Here is a 25,810-nt window from a genome sequence, read left to right on the forward strand (position 1 = left end):
CTGGAATTCAACCACATCAAAATTATGCTCTGGACTTCCCAATTATGCGAGCCAATATAGTTCCTTTTTAATTTAAGCTACTTTAAGTTATGGTCATGTCACATGTAGCAGAAAACTCCCAAATATTATAACGGTAAAAATACCTTTATTTATCAATACATAGAGACACTAGGAAGCCTCTATTTTGTTACTCTGGACTCCATGGAATCTTTATTTTCAGGAAAACGAAAAAAGTAGATCTGCTTCATATTTCTTAAGTCCCCTGGTTAAATCTTATCTTAAACTTCTCTTTCTTGGGAGAAGCACTAAAAGATTTGTAATTTTTAAATCTTATTTTATTTTGAAATATGACATACAGAAAAATATATAAAAGTTAAATTTATACTTTAATGAGTAAATGATGATGAAATAAAAACAGCTTTAGAACCAGAACACCGTTAATACTCCTGAAGCTTCCCTATATGTCCTCTTTGAGTCATGACTCCCAGTTTCTCCTCAGAGAAATCACTGTCCTGACTTTAACAGTAATCACTGCATTGGTGTTTTTTATATTTTTTCCATCTATGTAGCATCCTAAAAATAGAGTTTAGTTTTGTCTGTTACTGAACTTTATACTAAATGGAAACATACCAAATGATATCCATAATTTGCTTTCCTACTAAAACCTTATATTTATGTGATTCATTGCCATTAACCTCTGTAGTATAAAACATTCCTTACATTGCTGTATAGTGTTCCACAATATGAATATAACACAATTTATCCATTTTAATGTCTAATTACAATTCTAATATTAGACATTATAATAGTGGGCATTTGAGATGTCTGACTATTACAAACACCAATTCTTAAACGATTTTAATAGATCATTTCAGTGAACCTGTTCATAAATTTGACTACAGTATATATTTAGTACATATTTAGGAATGAAACTGCCTGGTATGCATATCTTCATCAGATAAAGCCAAACTGGTTTCCAAAGGAGTTCTGCCTAGTCACAGTTTTTGAAAAAATTAAATACTTTTAGACATTCTCTGTTATCCAAAAATAATTTTTTGCAGTTGAAAAGCTTCCATACAAGGTGATATTAGTTCACATGTAGTGATTTAACCTTAAAAAGGAGCATAATCTTCTGCAAGTCTAGAAAAGTGTATGTTCAATTAAAAAACTCATAAAGCTGCTTGACAATAAATATGTGAGAGAAATATATTGGGTTAAAAATTACCTAAAATATTTTATATGACTTTTTAGAGTGAAATATATAAAGGACATTATTTATTATACTTCCAACTAAGCACAGGCTAATAATATAATGATGATATATTACTGGTAATTATTACATATTTAACTTCAAAGGCAGATAAACACTATAATGGTTATAAGCAATCTGTTCTGTAACATTTTTTTCCAACTGTAAGTGATAAATTTCTTGTAATTCCATCAATACTTATAACTATAGCAGCTGTGTGATAAACACTGAATTCTTCCACTGCTTAAACTGCTGCAAATTACAAAGCTATTATGAAAGCACTAGGAGAAGATACTTATTGCTTAAAACTATTTAGACATGGAAAAACTTAAAAATTCTAAATTTTTGTTTTTGAACCTACTTTCGTTTTTGGTCTTCCCTTCCTCTTAGGCAGTGACTGTGAAATATAAATGACCATGGGCGAGCATCCCCAAAAGAAGTAGGTTCTGACAATGATTAATATGGAGCTGCCAAAGGATGTCTCGCAGCAAAAAGAAGCAACAGCTTATGTAACTGATAAAAAATTAGTCAGTACAACTCTAACAACGTATCTCCCTGGAACCTCAGTGCATTTGATAAATTGTTTAAACTAGACTGTATTCTTCCATTTGTTTAAACCATGGAGACAAAAATAAAATATGGAAAAGAAAAAATTACAGTTATCTTATTCAAATTGGTTAATGGATGGGTTGGTTAGTAAAATGAAATACGCTGTTTAACAGAATTATTGCACATACTTTCAATTAAGAATTACAATATAGTATGTTTTTCATTAACACGATGCTGACTATCAGTCCATCTTTCCTCCAGGATTCTGAAGGCATCTATATTTCCAGTTATTTTTACAAGCCAGGTACAAGCATGGCAACAACTGCATAATTCTATTAATGCAGAAGGTGTAAGAGACTAGACTGAATTTCTGTTCATCTTGTGACATACTTTGGAAGCAACTTTGTTGAGTAAAGTTTACTATGGCTGACTTTCCATAACCCTTATAATAGGAAAGTAGATAATGTAAAAAAAAAAAACAAAACAAAACTGGGTTGAGTTTTCTAGTTATTTGAATCACTGTCTCTCTTTTTTTCAGGGAGGAAATGTGTCCAAATAAATACAAACTTACGATTAAACTTTGTTAAGTATGAAGACAGATTTCCTGGAGAGATATCCTTCTCATTGAAACTTAGACAATATATCATAATGTGTTGAACAGGGCTGCAGTCCTAAAATGCTAAACTGTGATAGATTCAAAGATTACTCTGTGGAAGACAGAGCTTCATCACCCAAGGCTTGAACACGAGCTTCTTATTGGAGCGATTATAAAAACTCCTTTTAGAAGAACAATGGCTTTGAGCTTTGGTGAATACATCCATGTCGTTGTTCACAGTCTCCAGCTCCTTGTGGTAGGAACCTGACTATTCCAGATACTAGATGGGTTTAGTAGTAGAAAAAAGCCCCAAGAATTTGTGGCCATGAAGTGCTTGATTATCACAGGGAACCCAAGAAGATGGGCCATGGGGATGATGAAGAAAGGAGGACAGCTTAGGAGATCAGAAAGACCATAAACAGATGATAACGCCACAGAGAAAGACATGAAACTCGAAGTTAAACAAAGTGAATAATCACAATAGAACCACCAATATCAGTATTATCACTAGAATCATATTATCAGAATTAGGACCATGAATCTATGATAATTGCTCTTCATTTCCAGAATGCAAACCTAAAAGAAATGCTTTTGTTTTAAACTTGCTGGACCCCTCTGCTGCATCTGACATTATACAATGCTTCTTCTCTAACTGAAAATCCAGAAAGTCTTCAGAGATTCTTCTTCCTCATCAGCCCTTTAAATACTTGGCATTCCTGGGCTCTATCCTAGTCTTCCTCTTCTATTTACTCTTCTTAAGTGGTCTAATCCACTCTCACGATTTCAGCTACGATTTCTCCCCCACTTTAGTCTCCAGTATACAGTTAATTGCTGAATAGCTTTACCCAGATACCCCCAAAATACTCCAAACAAAAAAAATTCAAAATAACATGCATCAACATCCAAATGGTTTTTCTTCATTCAGTCTCAATGGACATGTTTTCCATCTCAGCTCAAAATACCATAATTTACCCAGTCAACAAAGCTAGAAAACTAGGCCTGCTACCTTTGACTTTTTCTTTGTCAGTCCACCCATGAAACCTACCAATTTTGCCTGCTGCATGTTTTTAATTGTTTCTTTTTCTCTGGGTCTCAATATCCCTCATTTAGACTGATATTTCCTAACTGGTCTCTCTTGCTACTGCTTCCTCCCTTCAGTTCCACTCTCTACACGGGTATGATAAGAATTTACCTGAAATGAACATTTAACTGTCATTCCTTTACTTCGAACTGATCAACGGCTCACCATTAGATTTAGAATAAAGCCCACATTGCTTGACATTATTAAAAAGTTTTCATAACTTGGTCCCTGCCCATCTGACCATTTTTACCTCATACCTCTTTCTGCACACAATTTCTATAGCAACTGAATAGAAACTGTCATTTCATAGTGTTCCCTTTATATGCTGTGCCCTTTGGGTTTCCACACACTTGCTCATGTTGTTCCTTTTGTCTAGCAATCTGCGTTCCCTCTTTCCCCCCTCGCCTCCCCAACCTCAATTATTTATGTCTTGGCAAAGCTATCACCTCCTCCAAAAAGTCTCTCATGGTAGTTCTAGCAGAGCTGGGTCGGGAAATTCTCCTCTCTATTCTCTCACTCTGTCATTGTCACTTAGCACAGTGTAAGTTCCTCTATAGTGACCATCAGAAAAATCAACACAGATACATAAAAAGAATAAATACAATAAATATGTGCCTACATTGTCTGTGCCCCATCCTCGGCCATAAGGCCTTTGAGAACACAAAGGATAAATTATTCATATTTGTAATCCCACTTCCTAGACCAGTACTGACAACTGATTCTCAATAAATGTCCTGTTAAATGAAGCTGATGGAGAGGCAAAAGAGAATACAAAAATAAACCACAGAAAAGATAAAAGACTGTCTTGTCACATTCCTTCATAATGGTGCTGGTCCTATTCATATTTGGCCAGTTACATTGACTTCTTTAGTTCTAGAAGGTTCTTGTTAAAAATAACTACAGAAAAGCAATTTATTCCCTCGTAGCCAGCAAAATTAATTCTATTGAGAAACTGTCCTGATTTTGACATCAGATCTCTTACTTCATCACCAAAAGTACATTTCTAAAAAGATATGTCATGTGCAATCTCCATCAGGTAAATGGAGAATAAAAAATGGAGAACAAAAACCAAGCAAAAAACAAAATAAACTTGGCAGCACCATGCCATTTATTACATGGAAAATTACTTACGTGCAGCAGCAATACAGCAGCAAGAAAAGACTGGCCTTGACAGTACCCAATGTCTTCGTCATAGACAGAGTAGGCCTAGGGAAAAGGCGAAGAGAAAGAAATATCAGAAACAGTCACAGATTTTAACTTAAGTGCTAGCTCACATCGAGCTGCTGCGAGTTTTCGTCTCTGGGCTGTCTACCACAATTTCACTGAGCCCTCAACTTAAATGTGTGAGCCATTAGCACAGCGGGATCCCTCAAAATGGTGGCACATTTCCTAAGGCAATTCTAGATGTCCCATCATCCCCAGGTTCACCTTTAGAGTTTGGAATAGAGCAATGTTCAGAGCACCTCAATTAACTTTTAAAGATCCATTACGGCTTGTGGTCAAACAAGTCTGTGGGAGACAGGAGCAAAAGGTGGGAGAGAGGAGCAAAAGGTGGGAGAGGGTAGGAAGGTTCCACCGCTGACGTGGGTGTTCTAATGCACTATATGGAGGGAGACCTTAATGCTATCAAAGTGGTGTGATAGATGACCCAAAAAATCACTCTCTGTAGTCTCTATATGTTCTCAACCACCTTCTAAACTACCCTCCCATTTTCCCAAAGTGTAAGTGTAAAAATGACTCCTCCCATCTATACCACTGGGGCCAACCAGAAATATTCAGTATTGCTCTGAATTTTTTTTTTTTTTTTTTTTTTTTTTTTGCCGAATGGCTGAGAGAGAGCCTCAGGCCACATATACACCCACCACCACAGGTGTTCTGGCTATTCACCATCTTTAGCATCAGTCTAACCAGGCCTGCTAGTGTGGTGCCAAAGAGGCCCGTTCACAGGAAACAGTTCTTGAGAAGCAGCCATTACACTATTCAACTTAATACTCACTTTAGTCTCTATAGCACAGGAAGTAAGGTTATATGCTTAACATACACTAACTAGAACTTCAAACTGCTCAGATTATAATTTTTTTTAAAAAAAAGACACCCTGTTCAAGTTTTTAAGAGGCGGAACCAGTTACAGTAGGTGCACTGTGCTGATCAAAGAGGAAAAAACAGGAATTAGTCAGCTTTCACTGTGAAAGTCCAAATAGTAAATATTTTAGGCTTTGAGGGATACTTAAACATATCTGCTGCATATTGTTTTTCTTTTCTTAAACAACCACTCACAACATAAAAACCATTTGCGACTCATGGGTATTACAAAAGCAGATAGCATGGGGCCATAGTTTACTGACCCCTAATTTAGAATGAACAAAAATCATTCATGTGCTCCCACATTTATTTTTTAAGAGACAAACACCCCAACTGCACTGCTGAATCCTGGACATGTATCCCATTCCATGTACCCCATCTATTTGTCGTGCTTCATTTTAGTGAGAGGATCTCCATTTAACGTACTTAGTACAATGCACTATGATTTTGTGAGTATAAACATTATTTCTGACCAAGACATTGGTTATCAATGATAGCCAGGAAGGGTGACAATAGGAGGGCAAGTGTGGTATCTGCTACAGCCAAGGTAGCGTACAGGGACTTGAACTTTTTTTTTAATGTTAAAAAAAAACCCTTTCTTCAAATACAGCTTACATTTTAACTGCACAATTCCTTCAGTTAGGTTATTTATGTAACTTCATCATTATACAATATCTTCATCATTTCAGAATGTTTCTCATGCCTCTTTGCAGTCAAACCACCTCCACCTCAGGATGCTAGTGATCTGTTTATTTTTTTTTCTTTTCACAATCTATTATTAGCTTTGCATTTTTAAAGAATTTCATATAAATGGGATCATATAATATATATATTCTCTCTTGTGTCTAACCTATTTCACACACTGTAATGTTTGAGATTCTTTCACATTGTTGCATGCACTGGCAGTCCATTCCTTTTAGTCACTGAGTAGTACTCCTTTGAATAAACATACCACAAATGGTCTATCCATTCTCCTAATTGAATATTTGGGGGGTTTTTTTTCCCTCTTTGTGGTTAGTATGAATCAGGTTGTTATGTAAGCACACAAGGCTTTCTGTGGATGTAGGCTCTCATCTCCCTTGGTTAAATACCTAGGAGTTGGAGGTTTGTAATTCAAATGATAAATGTATGTTTAACTTTATAAGAAATTGCCAAACTACTTTGCAAAGTGGTTTTACAATTATTGCACCCCCACCAGCAAAAGTACGAGTACTCATTGCTTCACACCCTTGTCAATACTTGATTTTGTCGGTATTTTTCTTTTGATTAATTCTGTGATTTTGACTTACATTTCTTGGCTGGCTAATGACATAGAGCATATTATCATATGCTTTAAGGCAACTGATACATATTCTTTTGTGACTTTCTCTTCAAGTTCTTGCTCATTTGTTTAACTGGGTTATACACCTTACTACTGTTGATGCGTGGGAGTTCTTTACACATTCTGTTGACAAGGCCACCCTGACATGCGCGTTGCCGGCACTCTCTCCCGGGGTGTGGCCTGCCTCTTCATTCTCTTAGGTGTCTTTTGAAGTACATACGACTGCTCTCTTTTAACTTTCCTCTGCTAACGCTGATATTATCACACTCTTTTCTAATGAGAGAAAAATTAGATCATGGAATCATTACCTAATGAATCTGAAAGAAGCTTTTCTTCATTACCACCCGTTTCTAGAGCTCGGCCTAATTTTAAAAATTGAAAGATGGATTAGCATCCTTTTACTTATTTAATTTTCTTTGATTTAAATAATTATATTTCTGATTCCTTGTTTGTATTTTTATCCAGAGCTCATGTGTGTGTGTGTGTTAGGGGCTGGAAGAAGGGTTACAGAGAGAAAAGGAACAAAAAACAAAGAAAGAGGGGAAAGGTTCTGACACTACACCTGATGGTGCTCTGCCACTTTCTTTTCCATGAACAAGGACTCTGGGATTTGCTGATAAGAGACCACGTTACATGAGTGATAAATATACTTTCAAGGCTTCCCGTCCCCATGAAAGATGTTGAAGCTGAGGATTCCTTAAAACTGCATCTCTAAAGTCATTCATGCTTCACTGATCCTGATATAACTGACAAAGGTTTGACCCATCTTTATATAAATATATTTATCATTTATTGAGAACTGTGCTTATTTATACACTCATTTGTGTGATAAGAAAAGTCCAATATAAAATGAAGGCCCACAACACACCAGACAGAGAAGGTACGAATTTAGGGACCCCACAAACTATTCTCTAACTGGAGAGCTGAGGATAAAAGGGCAAGTCAGTAATGTACTGATCTTACTTTCTAGCTGTGTTATGGTTTTGAATTAGGTAGGCAGCAAAAATGACTTTTCAGAGGCCACCTACTGAATTGATTTTATGATTCACAGTTTGAAAAAACACAGTGTTCTAGCAACTTCTTTCCCCTGGAGTTCTTCCAAGCACCGTTTGGCTTTAGTCTAAGCTTTCTCTGAGTTGAACCAAATTATTTCCCTCTACTTAAAACTTACCGTTTCTTTCCCCACTCCTCACTTTAACTGCTTCTCTGGCCAGATGCCCACTCAGACGGACTTTCATAAACCACCTGAGTACCACTTCTATAATGGAGGAGTAATTTCTACTAGACCAACCTTCCCTCTGGTAACAAATTCAAACTACATCTAGAAAAATACATAAAACAACTTCTTGAAGGCACTGAACAAAAAGCAGGCAGAAACTGGAGGGGAGAATAAACTTGGAAGAAGAGAATGACACTGAGTAAAATTCTCTCTTTGTGGCTTTGGCGGAACGTCATGCACCAGTGGTACCACATTGGATGGCTAAAACTTGAATATAAAATTGCAGACTTATTGGTTTGAAGACTCAGAGAACAAACTAAGGTGACCATAACAACTAAAAAGCAAGAGTGGAAATGCTAAAAAAGAGAAAGCAACAGAAGAAAAGCCTTTTGAACACTTAATGTAAAAGTATAATATCTAACAATGTAAAACTGATACAAGTATAGACAAATAATAGAACAGAATAAAAAGTCTAGAAGTAGAGTCAGACTTATATAGTCATTTAATCTCAACAAAGTTACCAAATAATACAATGAGAAAAGGAAAACTGTTTATGTATGTAAAAATGTAAATTATAAATATTGTTTCAACAAATGTGCTCAATTGGATATCCATGTGAGGGAAATAAATGAACTTTTATTCCTACCTCGCTTCACATGCAAAAATTAATTCTAGATGTATCATAGTCCTAAACATAAAACTAAAACTATAAAGTTACTCAGTGGAAACAAAGAATATCTTTACAACTTGGCAAAGGCACAGGTTTCTCAGCCAGGGCCGCAGAAGTACTAAATATAAAAAAAAAAAAAATTAACTAATACTGTAGAAATCATCAAAATTTTAAAACCTCCACTGATAAAAAGACACCATTAAGAAAATAAATAGGTGAACCACAGACTGGGAAAATATTTGCAAATGTATCTAAGCAAAGTCTTGAATCGGAATATACAAAGTACTCCTACAATTCAATGTCAGACAACCCAACTGCAAAATGGACAGAAGATTGGAAAAGACATTTTACAAAGAAATATATATGAGCGGCCAGTAAGAACGTGGCCAAGTGGAGAGGAGGTGAAGACAGTGAAGAAGTAGGATGCAAAACTCACCTCCTCCCATGAACACATGAAAAACACACCTACATGTAAAACAATTCTCAGTGAAAACTAACTGGAAACTGGCAGAAAGACTCCTGTACAACCAAGATTGTAAGAAAGATCGACAAAGAACCAAGTAGGAAGGAAAGAGACATGATCGCGATGGGGCCTGTGCCCTTGGAAGGAGACTCAGAGAGAGGAAAAGTGAGATTTCATGGGCAGAGATTCTCCCTGGGGAGTGAGTGGTTTGAACCACATATTGGGTGCCCCTGGCTGGCTGGAAGGACTTATTTGTTACCTTTTTGATAACAGCCATCCTGACAGGTGTGGGATTGTAGCTCATTATGGCTTTGACTTGCATTTCCTTGATGATCAGTGATATCATCCATTTTTTCATGTGTGCATTGGCTATCTGTATGTCTTTAGAAAAATGTCTATTCAGGTCCTCTGCTCATTTTTCAGTTGGGTTGTTTTCTGGATGTTGAGCTGTGTTAGTTCTTTGTGTATTTTGCATATTAACCCCTTATCAGATATATCATTTGCAAATATCTTTTCCCATTAAGTAGGTCGCCTTTTCTATTTTGTTGATAATTTCCTCCACTGTGCAAAAGCTTTTTAGTTTGATGCAGTCCCATTTATTTTTGCTTTTGTTTCCTTTGCCTAAAGAGACATATCCAAAAAGATTGCTAAGACTGATGTCAAAGGGCATACTGCCTATGTTCTCTTAGGAGTTTGGTTTCAGTGATCTTTTCTATTTTTTGTGTGTTTATTCATTTCTGCTCTCATCTTTATGATTTCTTTCCCTCTACTACCTTGAGGTTTTGTTTGTTCTTCTTCTAGTTATTTAGGTTTAGATTGTTTGAGATTTTTCATGTTTTCCTGAGATAGCTTGTATAGCGATAGACTTCCCTCCTAGAACTGCTTTTTGTGCCCCACAGATTTTGGATCATTGTGTTTTCATTTTCATTTGTCTCGAGGTATTTTAAAATTTCCTCTCTGATTTCTTTAGTACCCACTAGTTGTTTAATAGCATATTGTTTAGCCTCCATGTGTTTGTGTTTTTTGTAATTTATATCTTGTAGTTAATTTCTAGTCTCATATCATTGTGGTCAGAAAAGATACTTGATTTGATTTTAATCTTAAATTTACTGAGATTTATTTTGTGACCTAGTATGTAATCTATCCTGGGTAATGTTCCATCTGCACTTGAAAGTAATGTATACTGCTACTTTTAGATAGAATTTTCTCTCTCTCTCTCTCTATATATATACCTATTAAGTCCATCTGTTCTATTGTGTCATTTAATGTGTTTTCTTTCTGTTCTACCTGGATGATCTGTCCTCTGATGTAAGCAGGGTGGTAAAGTTGACTACTACTATTGTGTTACTGTCAATTTGTCCATTTATGTTTCTTTGTTAACAGTTGCTTTGGGTATTTAGGTGTTCCTATGTTGGGTGCATACATATTTATAATTGTTATATATTCTTCTTGGAGCAATCCTTTTATCACTATGTAATGTCCTTCTTTGTTTCTTGTTACAGCCTTTGTTTTAAAATATATTTTGTCTAAGCATTGCTACCCCAGTTTTCTTTTCATTTCTATTTGCATGAAATATCTTTTTCCATCCTTTCACTTTAATTCTGTTTCTTTAGATAAGAAGTTAGTCTCTTGTAGGAAGCATATATGAGAATCTTAGTTTTTTAACCCATTCCACTACTCTATGTCTTTTGACTGGAACATTTAGTCTACTTACATTTAATGTAGTTATTGATTAATGTGTACTTATCACTATTTTGTTAACTGTTTTCTGGTCATTTTGTAGTTCATTTTTGTTCTTTTTTTTTTTTTCTTCTTTTGCTTTCTCCCTTATTGATTTAGTGACAATTTTAATGTTATGTTTTGATTACTTTTCCTTTTCTTGCATCTGTATCTATTATAGATTTTTGGTTTGTGGTTACCATGAGATTCATACATAACAACGTGTATGTATATATATAAGTATAGGCTGATGATCACTTATGTGGGAATGCATTCTAACCACTTTGCATTTTTACTCCTCTGTCCCCAATGTTTAATGTTTTTGACATTTTATACATATATATATACACATACATACATACATATATATATATATATATATTTTTTTTTTTTTTACCTCTGTGTATTCCTTAACTACTTACTGTGGATATAGATGACTTTACTGTTTTTTTCCTCTTAACTTCTGTGCTAGCTTTATAACTGGTTGATCTACTTTTACTGTATGTTTGCCTTTACCAGTGAGATTTTTCATCCTGTAATTTTTGTATTTATATTTATGGTCTGTTCTTTTCTGGTTAGAAAGTTCCCTTTAACATTTCCTGTACAGCTGGTTTAGTGGTGCTGAATTTTTTCTTTTCAGCTTTTGCTTGTCTGTAAAACTATTTGTCTTTCAAATCTGAATGAGAACCTTGCTGGGCAGAGTATTCACTGTAAGTTTTATCCTTTCACCACTACAACTATATCGTGCCACTTCCTTCTGGCCTGAAGTTTCTGCTGAAAAGTCAGTTGACAGTCTGTGGGAGTTCCCTGATACATAACTAGTTGCTTTTCTCTTGCTGCTTTTAAGATTCTCTGTTTCTAGTTTTTGACATTTTAATTACAATGTATCTTAATGTAGACTTCTTTGGGTCCATCTTGTTTGGGACTCTCTGCACTTCCTGGGCCTGGGTGTCTATTTCCTTTCACAGGTTAGGGACACTTTCAGCTACTACGTCCTCAAATAAATTCTCTTTCCTTTTCTCTCTCTTCTCTTTCTGGGACCCCTATAAGATGAATGTTAATATGCTTAACATTGTCCCTTATGTCTCTTAAATGATCCTTATTATTTTTAATTCTCTTTTTTCTATTCAGCTTAGGTTATGTCCCTACTCTGTCTTCCAGTTCACTCATCTGTTCCTCTGTATCATGTGATCTACTATTGATTCTCCTAGTAGATTTTTTATTTCGGTTATTATATTCTTTAGCTGTTTGGTTCTTCTTTATATCATCTAACTCAGTTAAAATTCTCACTGTGTTCATCCTTCTTCTCCTAAGTTCACTGAACATCCCTATGATCATTACCTTGAACTCTTTACTGAGCAGATTGCTTACTTCCTCTTGGTTTAGTATTTTTTCTAAGGTTTTTGTCTTGTTCCTTTGTTTGGAACATAGTCCTCTGTCTCCTCATTTTGCTTAATTCTCTGTGTTTATTCCTATGTATTATGCAAATCAGTTATGTTTCCCAATATTGGAGAAGTGGCTTTAGACAGGAGATGTCTTACAGGGCACAGCAGCACACTGCCTACTGGTCACTGGAGCTTTATGCTTTAGGGACACCCCTTATGTGGACGGTGTGGACCCTTCTGTCGTGGCAGGGTGTGCTGGTAGTCAGGACTGGCCCCTGACCTGGTTGGCTGCCAGGACTTCCTCATGTGGAGGCTGCCAGCTGCCGGTGGGTGGGGATGGGTTCTAGCATAACTAGTTGTGTGGTGGGAGATCCTGGGGTCTGCAAATTAATTTAAAATGCCTTAAAGTATTAAAATGGATTAATTAATTGAATAGAGGGGTAGGTGTAGGGGTAGATATGTAATTATTAAAAAGGTAACAAAATTTTAATTATAGAATTTGGGTGACAGGTTTATGGACAGTCACTGCAGAATTCTTTGAGCTTTTCCATGTATTTGAAAAATTTTCCTGACAGTTTGGGGGAAAAAAATCTGTGTGTCCACTATGTCTCTTCTCTCTGCTCTAGACTATAGACTACTCTTCTGGCTGGGGCCCCAAGAGTACTTTATATAGTCATTCAGCAAGGCGCTATTTACTAAGCACCTATTATGTATCAAACATTGTGCTGGGTGAGATAGATACAAAGATGAAAATATATAGTCTATGCTCCTCAGCTTAGAGTCTTGTAGAAGAGTTCAGCATATATAATGAAAAAGTGCACAGCTACAGAGCTGCTGATGGATATACAGAAGCTCAGAGGGAAACGGTGGGTAACCACAGTGCAAGGAGCAGAGCTAAAGGCAAGAAAGGCATTTCAGACAAGGTCATGGGGTCTTAACTTTAAAGAAGAGGACATGACCAGAATTGCTGCAAGCTTGGCCTCATATTCTTAAAGGAAGAATTAGAGATTCTTCAGGCATGCTGCAGAGAAAGGGCATGTACAATGGCATGAGAGAGCTTTACCATTGTATTACGTGCCAGACACTGTGCTAAGTGCTTTTTCTGTTTTCGATTAATCCCCACAAAGCCTATGAGGTAAGAAAAATGATTATTGGAGAGGGTAATTAACTTGGACAAGGTCACGTAGCTAGAGCCAGGATTTCAATCCAAACTGTTTCAAATATAGAGCTTGAACCCTTTATATATTTATCATATCACTGCTATAGACTGTGTTCCCCCCAAATGCATATGTTTTGCTCCCCAATGTGATGGTTATTTCAAGGTATGGCCATTGGGAGGCGATTAGGTCATGAAAGCAGAGCTCTTGTGAATGGTGTCAGTCCTCATCAAGAAGACCCAAGAGAGCTCCCTTGCCACTTCTGCCACGCAAGGACACAGTGAGAAGATGGCCATCTATGAACCAGGAGGTGACCACTCACCAGACACCAAATCCGCCGGCACTTTGATCTTGGACTCCCCAGCCTCAAGAACTGTGAGTAAGTAAATGTTTTGTGGTTTAAGCTATTCAGTGAATGGTATTTTTGTAATCATAGCCTGAATAGACTAAGACATTCACTTAGGCCAACTGTGTGCAAAATTATTCATCTTAGATATTTATGTGTTTGGGTCCATGGAAGAGAGAAAGGCCTATCTTCTGATTTGCTGGGGGTTCAAGAGAAATAGATAATAAGACTCCATACCCTCAAAAGAAATGACAGTCTGATCAAGGGCAGCTTAATATTTTTAAAACTGTAACTTCTGGGTTTAGGGAAGGAGAACTTTTAATTTCTTTATGTAAAACGTTTACTAACATATGACTACAGGCTAAAACTCAGACATGAAAACATAGATAGTGTTAAAGCTTAATCTTGTTAGTGCTAACATTTATATATAATATAAATTCTCCTTATTAAAATGAATATGGAAAACATGACTTTTTTTTGCCTCGTGAATAATTGTTTTACACTGATAGAGATGCTAACTTTGAAAATAATCTTCCACAGTGGGGCTTTCTTTACCATCCCAAAACACAGTAACCGCTAACTGCTCTTGAATTACCTTAAAATCGTTATGAAAAGTTTTTAGTCTTACAGCTAGATTGTCCAAAGATTTATCTACAATCTTCTTTCTCCTGAAACACTCTCACAGGCAAACCTTTATCAGATTGGTACAGGAAACACAGAATGGTATTTCTCTTTTGTCCCAGGAATGGGCAACATATAGCACTATTTTATCAGACAATCACATTTAGATAAAGATGAAGGAAGCTCAGACTCACAGGAAGAATGAAAAGAAAATCAGAGGATGTTCTCTAACAAGACAGAGAGGCTGCTACATGGGCATGCAAGAGGGGATTAAAGTTCTAAAACAAATTCCCACTTAGCTTCTCCATAAAGCTAAAGTACTGATCTATATGCTGACTTACTACCAGTAGACAGTAGTTACGTTCACCAGTTTTAACCACAATATGCTAAGTGTTTCTCCAAACTCTAACCTAAATATTGATCTGTCTCACTTTTTAATACAGATCTTGGAACAATACTGAAAACAGGGAAGACTAATTCAGATCTCCTCACATTAACGGGAGCTTGACATTTATGTAAAGCAATTTGCCATTAGACAAACTGTTTCATCTGTCACTACAATGAACTTCTGCCAACATGAGGTCAAAACAAACAAATTGCTCTTGGCAGCAGTAGCCCTTAAATGAGTATGCCAGGGAAAAACAACAAAATATAAAATATGTGTAATAAATTCATCTACAAACTAAAAAGAGATCTATTCTCACACAATCTGAGAGACAGAGATACTAAGGCATTTCTTTTTCAGAAATGCCACCATAAGCTAAATGAAAAGAGGTCACAGGGTGAGAACAATCATTAAAACACATGGCTGTGTGAAAGAAATTAGGGTAACGTTTAAATAAAAGATTATTTAATGTGGCACTTAAGAATACAAGTGCCTTTTCAAATAATTCTGTGGGATTAATTTTTCTAATTGTTAAATGGCAAATAATATTTATTTATTAATAATTGTTACCCTTGTTCTAGGTGTTTACATATATATTAATTTATTTAATCCTTACAACAACTCTTTGAGGTGAGTACTCTTAACATTCCCATTTTCACAGAGGAAGAAACTGAGGCACAGAGAAAGTAAATAACTTGTTCAAGGTCACCAAGTTAGTAAGGCGCAGGTAGCTCCAGTCTTCAAAGTAATACCCAGCTCCAGAGCTCAAGGTCTTAGCTTCTGTCACTATATAGCCTCACTGCTGATATATGTGGCAGAGTTCAGGTGAACAACAATAAGATCTAATGCTAAAACATACATTTTTCTTTTTGCTATGTAGTCAATAAATATGTATCAACAAATCAGAGAGATGGCTTTATTTAAAGAATGCAGAGGAATGATAATCACGATGCTTAGGAGAGCGGGAACACTGAATCTGAGAGGAGTAGCTGGGCGTATTCGAAGATACTAGTAATAATATATTTCCTAAGTTGTATGTACAGGGATGTTATTTCTATGACTGATTTTTTAAAATCATAAATACAAATTATGTTTACTCATTTGAATGTATGGTATATTTCATAATTTAAGAAGTTTAAAGTTTTTAAAAAATTAATTAGTAATAGTCCATTAAGTGGTTTGTGTTAAGAATTCAATTTGGGTGACATCTTAAATATAAATATAATGAAAGACACACATCAAGGCTTCACTGGAGTTTAATATAATGATTAAAATAGTGAAATAGACAACCAATGAAAACTACTCTTCTTGAAGAAAACTGTATATATGTACGTTAGATTCTCATAACTTACAGTAGTTATGTTTAGTGAAGTTTCTACAAACACCGAATCAGCAGATACTCAATCATTGTCCCCTTGGGGACAGAGTGTGTTAGGCTTCTGCAAGCCCCTGTTCACAACAGTTTGCACAACTGATCAATATATTACCTGGTGTTACATGTGCTGCTGTTTAAAGACACTTTAAAAAATATTTATGGTTGACGCAAGAATACTGAACTGATGGTGAATGGCACTGTCACTCATGCCTGAACGAAGTGAATCTGACACACATGCCTGCTCCGTAAGGCACACTGCAGCCTGCTGGTGCTTAGCAACACTAGACAGCACTAGACAATGCTCGGGGGACTTTTTTCACAGCAACATCACCAACACCAAAACCACCCAACGCACAAGGACCTGGCACTAACTCTACTGCAAAAAAGGACACTTGTGTATAGTATGAGAACTGAAACAAGAAGCCAAAGCATTACCTGGTTTCACCTGAACGTGCAACGTGTGTGTCAGGTGACTCTAATTTTTCCACACGGTGCGTAGGCACATCAGTGAATGACCACAAAAGCACCAAGAGCATGGATTTGGGGGTTAAAAGTAAATCTTAGCAAGTGGGTGAATCTGTAAATGTGGAATTGTGAATACTGAGAACCGACTCTGTGTGTGTGTGTATATCCTGTTGGATCAATATCTGTATTGATTTCTACATATCTTCTTGAAGATCAGTATCTTTTTGGGTACATGTATACACACATACACACTCATATCCAGAATTCAGTTGAAACAGTTTATTTCTGAATTAGTCTACAAAAAGCAAATCAATACAAAGCATTTTTAATCAATAAAACCAAAACTGTTATTGACTAGAATAATAAATTATTAGTTTTATGAAGGGCCAAAATATGAGAAAAATTAAGTAAATGAAAAATTAATGTGAATATATTCCCACACTACAATTTAAAGTTTTAAAATTTGGTTATAAATCAGTATTTTTTATTATAAACTTTCAGTATCCAATATTCCTCATCATATTCTTTTCCCCCCAAGCTTTTAGAATATTATAAATGACATGTTTTCTTACATTTCTACTATTTGGTACAGGTAGTCCACAGTAATGAACCACTTATTTACCACTGTTTTCTCTGAATCTCAGCATGTGTTTTACTATGAAAGCAGTATGGTTATGAGGTTCTCAGGTTAGCTCAAATCACGAAATTAGCCCCTAATTACAGTGCGCAGGACAATAACTTGTTAATTGTAAAATACTCTAAAATCACTGACTGCTAAAAAATTGACTTAAAAGGTTTCTAGTAGTGGATTTGAATATCAAATACTTCAAATTCCAGTTCTGCCATTGATCAGAATTCTATAAATTTCCCAAGTTTCAATTCCTTTGAGACAACAAATACTTATTGAGAGTCTTCTATGTGAAACACTGGTCTAAGCAGTGAACAAAATGGACAAAACAATCTTTGCTCTCATAAAGCTTATTTTCTAGTTGGAAAAAGACAATCACCCAAATAAATAAATACAAACATACAAAGATACATTTGAAAGAAACAGGTGCAGTGGCCAAAAGCAGAGCAGGGAAAGGGGCTAAGGAGCCCTGGGCTAAGAGGAGTCTGCAGTTTTAAGTAGGGTGGTTAGGGCAGGCTATGCGGAGAAGTAAAACTTGCGCAAGAAGTCGGGAGAGGTAAAGAAGCAGGGCACGCAGACCTCTGGGAGAAGACTGCGCCCCGCAGAGGGAACAGGCAGGGAGGGCAAGGGCTCTGATGCATGAGCAATCCTGGCATGCGTGGCTGGGGCAGCGTGCATGGTGGGGAGAAGGGTAATACATTAACTTTATAGCCTCATAAACCACTGTAAGGACTTTGGCTTTTACGAAAAATAATACAGAAAGCCACCGAAAGCAGAAAGATCAGGTAAACAATTATAGTTCAGACCAGGGTGGTTGCAGTGGACGTGGTGAGAAATAGGTTCTGGGCATGTTTTGAAGACAAAGTGAAGAAGACTTCCTAATGGGTTAGCTGCGTGGTGTGGTGAAAGGCAGGCATGCACCGCCTGTCGCCCTTCGCATGGCTGTGTGAGAGTGCGCCACAGACCCGGGACATTTCCTCACGAGGAGATAAAGAGCCCTGACAGCTTGCGCTCGGTTTACCGCCTTGTTTGGGAATATCTTTCCCTGTTCTGGGCTTGTTGTGTATTCTTTGTTCTGCTTAAGTGTGTGTGTCATATGGCACCTGACCAATCCCACTGTTACCCGTGTTCTTGGCCAGGAGGGAAAGTGGTCCTTCTCCGCAGCACAAGAGGGGTGCGTGCAGACCATCTCCCTGCGATGGCGGCAGGCTGGGACTTCCTCACCACGGGGGACCAAGACTCACTGCTGAAGCAGATCTTGCTCTCTCTTTTCCATGAGAGTAAAGCATGGCTCCTTCCTGTGCCTCTGTGACTTGGGTTTTTCCTAGTGAGCCCAACACCTGCAAGCCATGCAGTGGGCGGACGGCCTGGGACTGGCGCTCCGGGTGGCCGGCAGCAGTTGCCACGCTCGCAACATGCAGTGCAAGGAAAAGGAAGGAGAGTCCAGGATGGCTCCAGGTTTCTAGCTGAGCAACTGGAGACTGGAGTTATTATTAACTGAGATAGAAAAGACTATGATGATAACTTTATGATATGAAATACCTTTGTTTTCCAACCAGACCATCTTCAGTGCAGTGACATAGGTAAAACCCTGACTGCAGTAAGTTTAGGTAAGATTTGGAGAAGACTGATTACAGCAAGTATAGACAAACCTTTTGAGGACTTTTGTGGCAAAGGGGAGCAGATATCTTCACCTGTAACACGACGGTAATAACAGAAACCACCAGAAAAGCTTACTTGAGAATTAAACATAGTGTCTCACACAGTGAAGTACTGAATAGATGGTAGGAATAAGCTGACAACAAGGAGGATTATTACGTCCTTCTTCCAAATATCTCACTTGAGCCATCATGAGAATGAACAAGAAGCTGTCTGAATGGGGTCCTGTTCACTAACATTCATACAGATTCTTAGGCTTACTGACTTCTTAAGAATGATCAATTTTCTATAGATACCAAAAAAAAAAATCCACAACAAACAACTCACTAATTTTAGAGACATAAGTTATACCTTTTTTTTTTTGCACTCTTTGAAGCCAGATACACCGATGTAAGCCTAATAAACCTTTACAAACTCTCACAGGTAAAACTCATGTAAGACAGAGAGGATAATAAAAGTCATCTTTAAAACATCATTAAGCTTCCCACTCCCTTCTTGAAGCCACTCGGCAGAGCAAGACAGACATGACACGAGGGGTGGCCTGGCACTGTGCATCACACCCCGACCAGGATGACAAAGCCATGCGTGTGCAGAAGTGGATGGCCAAAAAATGGACAACTGGTGGTTGACGGGATGAGGAGGAGCACCTACAGGGTGACACTCTGGGTGTTAAGAGTCTGACCGTGGTGAGGAGGCCATCTGTGCAAGAGAGGAGTGACAGCAGCAATGGGAGACTAGTTACATACAGGAATGCTGATCAAATGCTGATAAGTATTTTAAGGATAACGGGAACTCAGTTTCTCAATGTCAGTGGCAAATCCAAAGAAACAGAAAGCTTAATGACCACCAAGGGCTGAGAGCAGGGATGATGGGATGTGCCCTCTAATAGACACAGGGTTTCTTTTTGGAGTGATGGAAATGTTCTAAAGTTAAATAGCAGTAATTGTTGCATTGCCTCCTGGATACACTAAAAACCACTAAATTTTGGACTTATTCAAAGGGTTGAATTTTATGGTACGTGAACCATATCTCAATAAAAATATGGATGCGGATGTATGTTTGTGTGCATATACATGCATATGTATGTCTATACATATATTCATACATATATATATATTTCCTATGCCTGTCCACAAAGACGACTTGTGAGCAATGGCATTCTAATAGCAATGTACACATCCAGCATACAGATCTTGGTTTCTTACCATTTTTGACTAAAGAAAACGGGTTCTTGGAGAAATGGCTAATTGTAGAACTGGGTCAGAGAAAAAAGCCAGGAACACCTTTTTGAGCAAGAAAGAAAGGCAGTGCTCTAAGAGTGACAGAGCATGTCAAAAGGGCACAAAAGCCAGACTGAAGGCCTCCCACTGTCTAACTGGGGACAATCTGAGCACCAGAACAAGTAATGACAGTAAGAGAATGTAATCCACTGAATGAGAATTCACAAGTCCACTTGATTATGATAATTAATAAATAAATGGAAAGTCTGATGACCAATGGGATATTTACATAATTTCAAATTATCTCACATAAAATACTTATTAATGACAGAGGGGAAAAGAGTAACTTTGTAGCAGAGAAGCCTGGTAAACTATATCTGATTTATGTAATCAAAGTGATAGTCATCAATTATGGGAAAAACCACAACTGACTGACACCTGAGAGGATGAAATAAGAACAGATCATTCCTTCTGTGATATTCCTGCCAAAGATGTATAACCTGAATTCAATCATGAGAAAACATCAAACAAATCAAACTGAGAAGCATTCAAAAAAAAAAATGACTAGCCTATAACCTTCAAAAGTACCACGGTCAATGAAGTAAAGGAAAGAGTGAGAAATTATTCCAGATGGGAGTTAAAAAAAAGAAAAGGCATGGCAATTGAATGAAACCTGTGATTCTGAACTAGATCCCTTTTCTATAAAGGATAATATCTGGACAATTAGTGAAACCTGAATGAAGACTAAAGCTTAGGTGGTAGCAGTATATCAGGGTTACTTTCCTGACTTGGATGTTGTATTAAACTTATGTGGGAGGATATTCTTGCTGGTAGAAAACACCCTGAAGTACCTGGGAGTGATGTGGCATCAGGTTGGTAAATCACTCTCAGAGAGTACAGGAAAAACAAAATTCTGTACTTGCAACTTTCCTGTAAGTTTGAGATTGCTTAAAATATACATAGAAATGTGGAAATATGGATACATAAATATATATACACACACACACACACACACACATATAAAAATAAATTTGGCAGGATCATTGTGTCTGTTTATTCTAACAATAAAAACCTGGGGCTCAAAAAAGGTTATTAAGTTTGCCCTACATGCTGATAAAAAGAAGAGCGTAAGCATAACTGCTAAAAATGGACCCACTGATACGAAATCATCCTAACACTGGCGACAATAAATGCAGAAGGCCAGGTGTACTCACAAAAATCCACTTACAAAGCAATTTTCTTACCTGACATAGCTGGCAAAATTCCTAGACGTTAAGTTTCCTTTTATATAACACTTTCAAAAAAAAAAAAAAACAGCCCTTGGCAACAATTTAAAAGTGAACTGATATACTCGATTTAAAAAAAAAAAAAGTAAAATAACTAAACAATTTCCTTAATGTCCCTATTACAAGAAACTCCTATGTGATTATGTTAAATTACTCAGAGTTTTTAGTTTGCATTCTTGGAATTTTGACTTTTAAAAAAATGGCACATAAAGGACATCATGACGAAACTCTACAAAATAAAGAAAGGCAGCAGCCTTGCTCTGAAGGAGCTTAACCTGAATAATTTTTATGAATAAAATCACTTCACAGAAGAAGGAAGTGGTAGAAGAAGGGAGCCTGTTGAGCAGTTATGTGCATTACATTTTCATCTAAAATATTAGTATGGTGACTATAAAAATGTACCTCTCAGGCCTCCAACAGCAAGGAGCATAATTCACCAAGGGTCCCAACTGCTGTGCTCTGAGATTTACCCCTACATCTGCACTGAGATCGCACCAGCCATGGGCTTCTCCCAACTAATGACTAGCACAGCAAGGACCAATAACTTTGCTGCACACCTAAAACTAACATAATATTGTAAATCAACTATACTTCAAATAATTAAAAAAAAAAACAACACTACAGCAGGCCAGCTTCTGTGAGAAGTGGGATCTCAGAGGCAACCCCAGTGGCCTGGCCAAACTTCCCTTAGATGGGCAGAACCATCCAAAGACACTTCCATCTAACCTGTCTTCCTTCCCTCTTCTCTTCCTCCCTTGTGGTTGGACTAGCGTTGTGGTCCAATGGCTCTCCCAGTTTATTCCCAACTTCTTCTTACAGGCATTTCCTCTAACATATTTCTTACGCATTTAATCCTGTCTTGGTGATAGGCTTCTTACAGGACATGGAATAAAACTGTCGGTTTCATCAAATCAAGACAGAGTAGAGTTATGTTATATTGACCCTGGATATCTAGGACTTCACTCTGCTCTCTGGGACAAAAGGAAAAGAAAATGCCAGAGATAGCCTCTTCCCGCAAAGACTAAACACACTGCAGAAATGACTTAAAGGAAATTAATCAGATCATGTTCAAAGCATAATCCATAATAACCTAAATTTTACAGAGTATTTTTAATCTGTACATCACCGTGGGTAGAAGTGGGTAGGACAAGCTTCACAAAGGAAGTGGGCAACTAAGACTTGGACAGATGGGAAGGAGGAGGAGAGCAATTCAGATTCACACCCTTCCAAGGGTGTCTTTAAAAGATGCAGGAAGAGGTTTGGTTAAGGAGGAGGCTTCAAAGTATAAAGATAGTGCCAACTGCAGAACAATTAGTAAACAGGAAGTAAGTGCCCATAATTCTATAACTAGTTCACTCAGGAATAACTGAGAATTTATTATTCAGGATATTTAAGGCACTTCTGATATAGAAATAGATCTCTTTTTTGAGAAAAATCATAAATTCAGGAGGCACCATAAGCAGCACTTTGTTTGAAGGTTCCTTGCGTATGTCTTTGCAGGTTAGTTTAGTTTTTCCTCTTCTATCTAAAAAAGTAATCTTACTTTTCTTCTCTTCCTCAAAGAGTAATTTTTTTTAAGAGTGACTGAAATCAAATCTTAGGATATAGACTAATCCCTATATTCTAATTTTATATATTTTTATCATCCTCATAATCCCACCTTTTCTCCTCTTTATTCTAACAATGATCTGATGGTTTCAACTAGCCTTTCAGTTGAGACTACAGCCTCCACAGAAACTACAAAGCTATTTCAAGAAAAGCTCCCATGGGACCAAGCATATAAAGAAATTTGAAAAATCTCTCCAGACACTCTCAAGAGCATTACAAATCACTTACACTCTTTCCAAGGCTCCAGCTTCACAAACATGACTTTTTCATTGTTGCAGTTTAAGAAAACTCCATATTTAAAGTAACATTACATCTTCTCAGTTGAGCTCTGACTCACAGAAAGTCTGTCCCATTATTATGTATATGAAAGAGAACAAAAAGCCATAAAACAATCCCTAATGTATGGCTTCAGTGGTACCAACAAATGTTTTTGAAATAATTGAGCAAAAGCTAAGCATGAGTTAATCCCAAACACATACGCGCACATGCGCACACGCACACATGAAGTTTTTCAACTTCAGGTTGCTAAGCTTTCTTTATATGTGTATGTGTATGTGCAAGTATGCACTTGCTCTTCTGAATGGCTATAAACGTAACTGTCCTTGCAATAAAGCAGAAAAAGACAATTCTCCTAAAATGTAAAATGTGAAGTGAGTGATTTAAAGGAGGGGGGAAAAACTAAATGAAACTCCTGCTGAGAGATTGGAGATTTATCAGTATGGTAATCTGGTAAAATCTTTATCCTACTGTGAATAAGACCATTAATGAAAATTCCCCTTCTACTCTGGAAAATCTGAAACTATTAACCGATGACTTGCTCACTGAAAAGTTTGAGGAAAACATTGTGAAAGTCTGATCTCCCATATTTTCTTACAGGAGAGAAATAACATCTTGTATAGGGGGAAATCTGGGAGAAAAGTGCCTTCAATAATGCTAAGAATAGCTAAGCTGAGATTTCTGTGGTTTCATACTATCAGGGACACAGACACTAAAGGGTAGGGCTCATCAAAGAGGAAGAGCTCCAGTCAATATCTCCACTTTTAGCCGAGATCCTGGAAGAGCCACCCTCTAAGTAAGGAACAGTTAAAACTGAGTTACAGGATCCACCACACTCCATCCCCCTACCAGAGGAACACTGAATCTGCTCTGGAGTAAAATAACATCAACCAAAGCCTTTTTAATTTTTCATACACAAGATCCAGGATTCTATTGCTTCAATGCAACACCAATCAAAATCCTCAAAGGTATTTTTTTTCCTCTCAAAATCTGCCAAGCTGATTCTAAAGTATGGAACTACAAAGGACCAAGACAGCAAAAAGCAATTTTGAAGCAGAACAAAGTTGTAGGGCCAACACCACTAGATAATAATACTTATTGCAAAGCTACATTAATTATAATAGTGCGGTGTTGGTACAAAAATAGGTAAGTAGAGCAATGGAACAAAATGGCCCAGAAATGCAAACAGCATTTTGAAGAGTTGTATGCACTCCCATGTTTACTGCAGCATATTCACAACAGCCAAGATACAACGGATGAACTAATAAAAAGGATGTGGCATATGCACAGCACTGGGGTGTTATTCAGCCATGAGGAAGAAGGACCTCCTCCATTTGTGACAACGTGGGTAAACCCTGAGCACACTATGCTAAGAAAGATAAGTCCGACAAAGACGTCTGCTATGTAACATCACATGTGTGAAATCTAAAAAAGTCAACTTGTAAAATACAGTCAGTAAAATGGTGGTTACCAGGAGACGGGGCGTTGGGGGGTGAGAATGATGCTCTTTAAGGGTACAAACTTGCAGTGGGTAATAAATAAGCTATGGAGACCTAACATTCGGTATAATGAATATAGACAACAATATTGTACTATCATCATCAAATTATATAATGTAATACAGGTGCTACACACCAATACAACAGCAATCATAAGTCTATCAAATTAGCATGTTATAAACCTCAAATTTACACACTGTTACATGTCAAATATATTCAACAAGAACAAAAAAGAAATTGAACAGAAAGCCAGATTAAGAAAAAAAAAAAAAGGTCTATATTCAGACCCATGTGTATATGGACATGACCCATGACAGGGATGCTGCGGCAATACAGTGGGTGCTCAAAAATGATGCTGGACCAATTTTAGATACATATAGAAAGAAAATAAACCTTGACTTCTATCTCATACAAAAATCAATTGTAGGTGAATCATAATCCTCAAAGTAAAAAGCCAAAGAGTAAAATTTCTAGATTACATCATAGAATATTTTCTCGACTTTGGGTTAGGTAAATATTTCTTAAATAGGACACTATAACACTAACCACAAAAGGAAAGCTTAATAAATTTGGCCTCTTTAAAATTAATAGCTTCTGTTCATCAAAACATACCAGTAACAGAGTGAAAAAGTCAGCCATAGAGACGACATCTGTAACACACATATGTAAAACAGGATCCGTACCCAGAACATAGAAAAAATCTCCTACAAAACAGTAAGAGAAAACCCAAATGTAAAAATAAGCAAAAGACAAAAATGTTTGTCATGATAGAGGATCTCCCAATGGACAAGGAACGTGTGACAAGATGCTGACTCGCAATGGTCATAATGGAAATGCATATGAAACCACGATGAGGTGACCACTCCACAACCACCAAGATGGTTAAAATTCGCTGTTGGGCGAATTGGGGTATGTAGAGTAAAGAACAGCGGACTATAAATTCAGTAAATGC

The 25,810-nt window shown here is 37.0% G+C and overlaps 1 protein-coding gene across 4 annotated transcripts in view; it reads right to left on the reverse strand.

Moving 5' to 3' along the window:
* The window catches only part of RABGAP1L (RAB GTPase activating protein 1 like), a 569,757-nt gene that overhangs the window by 217,798 nt on the left and 326,149 nt on the right, over positions 1 to 25,810 (reverse strand). For all 4 annotated transcript variants that reach the window (XM_031688779.2, XM_072946070.1, XM_031688780.2 and 1 more), the window contains exon 15: positions 4,606 to 4,680. In XM_031688779.2, coding sequence (XP_031544639.1) covers positions 4,606 to 4,680 — 75 coding nt within the window. The remainder of the gene's footprint in view (positions 1 to 4,605; positions 4,681 to 25,810) is intronic.

The sequence above is a fragment of the Vicugna pacos genome, chromosome 21, assembly GCF_048564905.1.
Source record: "Vicugna pacos chromosome 21, VicPac4, whole genome shotgun sequence".
NCBI classification, from domain to species: Eukaryota; Metazoa; Chordata; class Mammalia; order Artiodactyla; family Camelidae; genus Vicugna; species Vicugna pacos.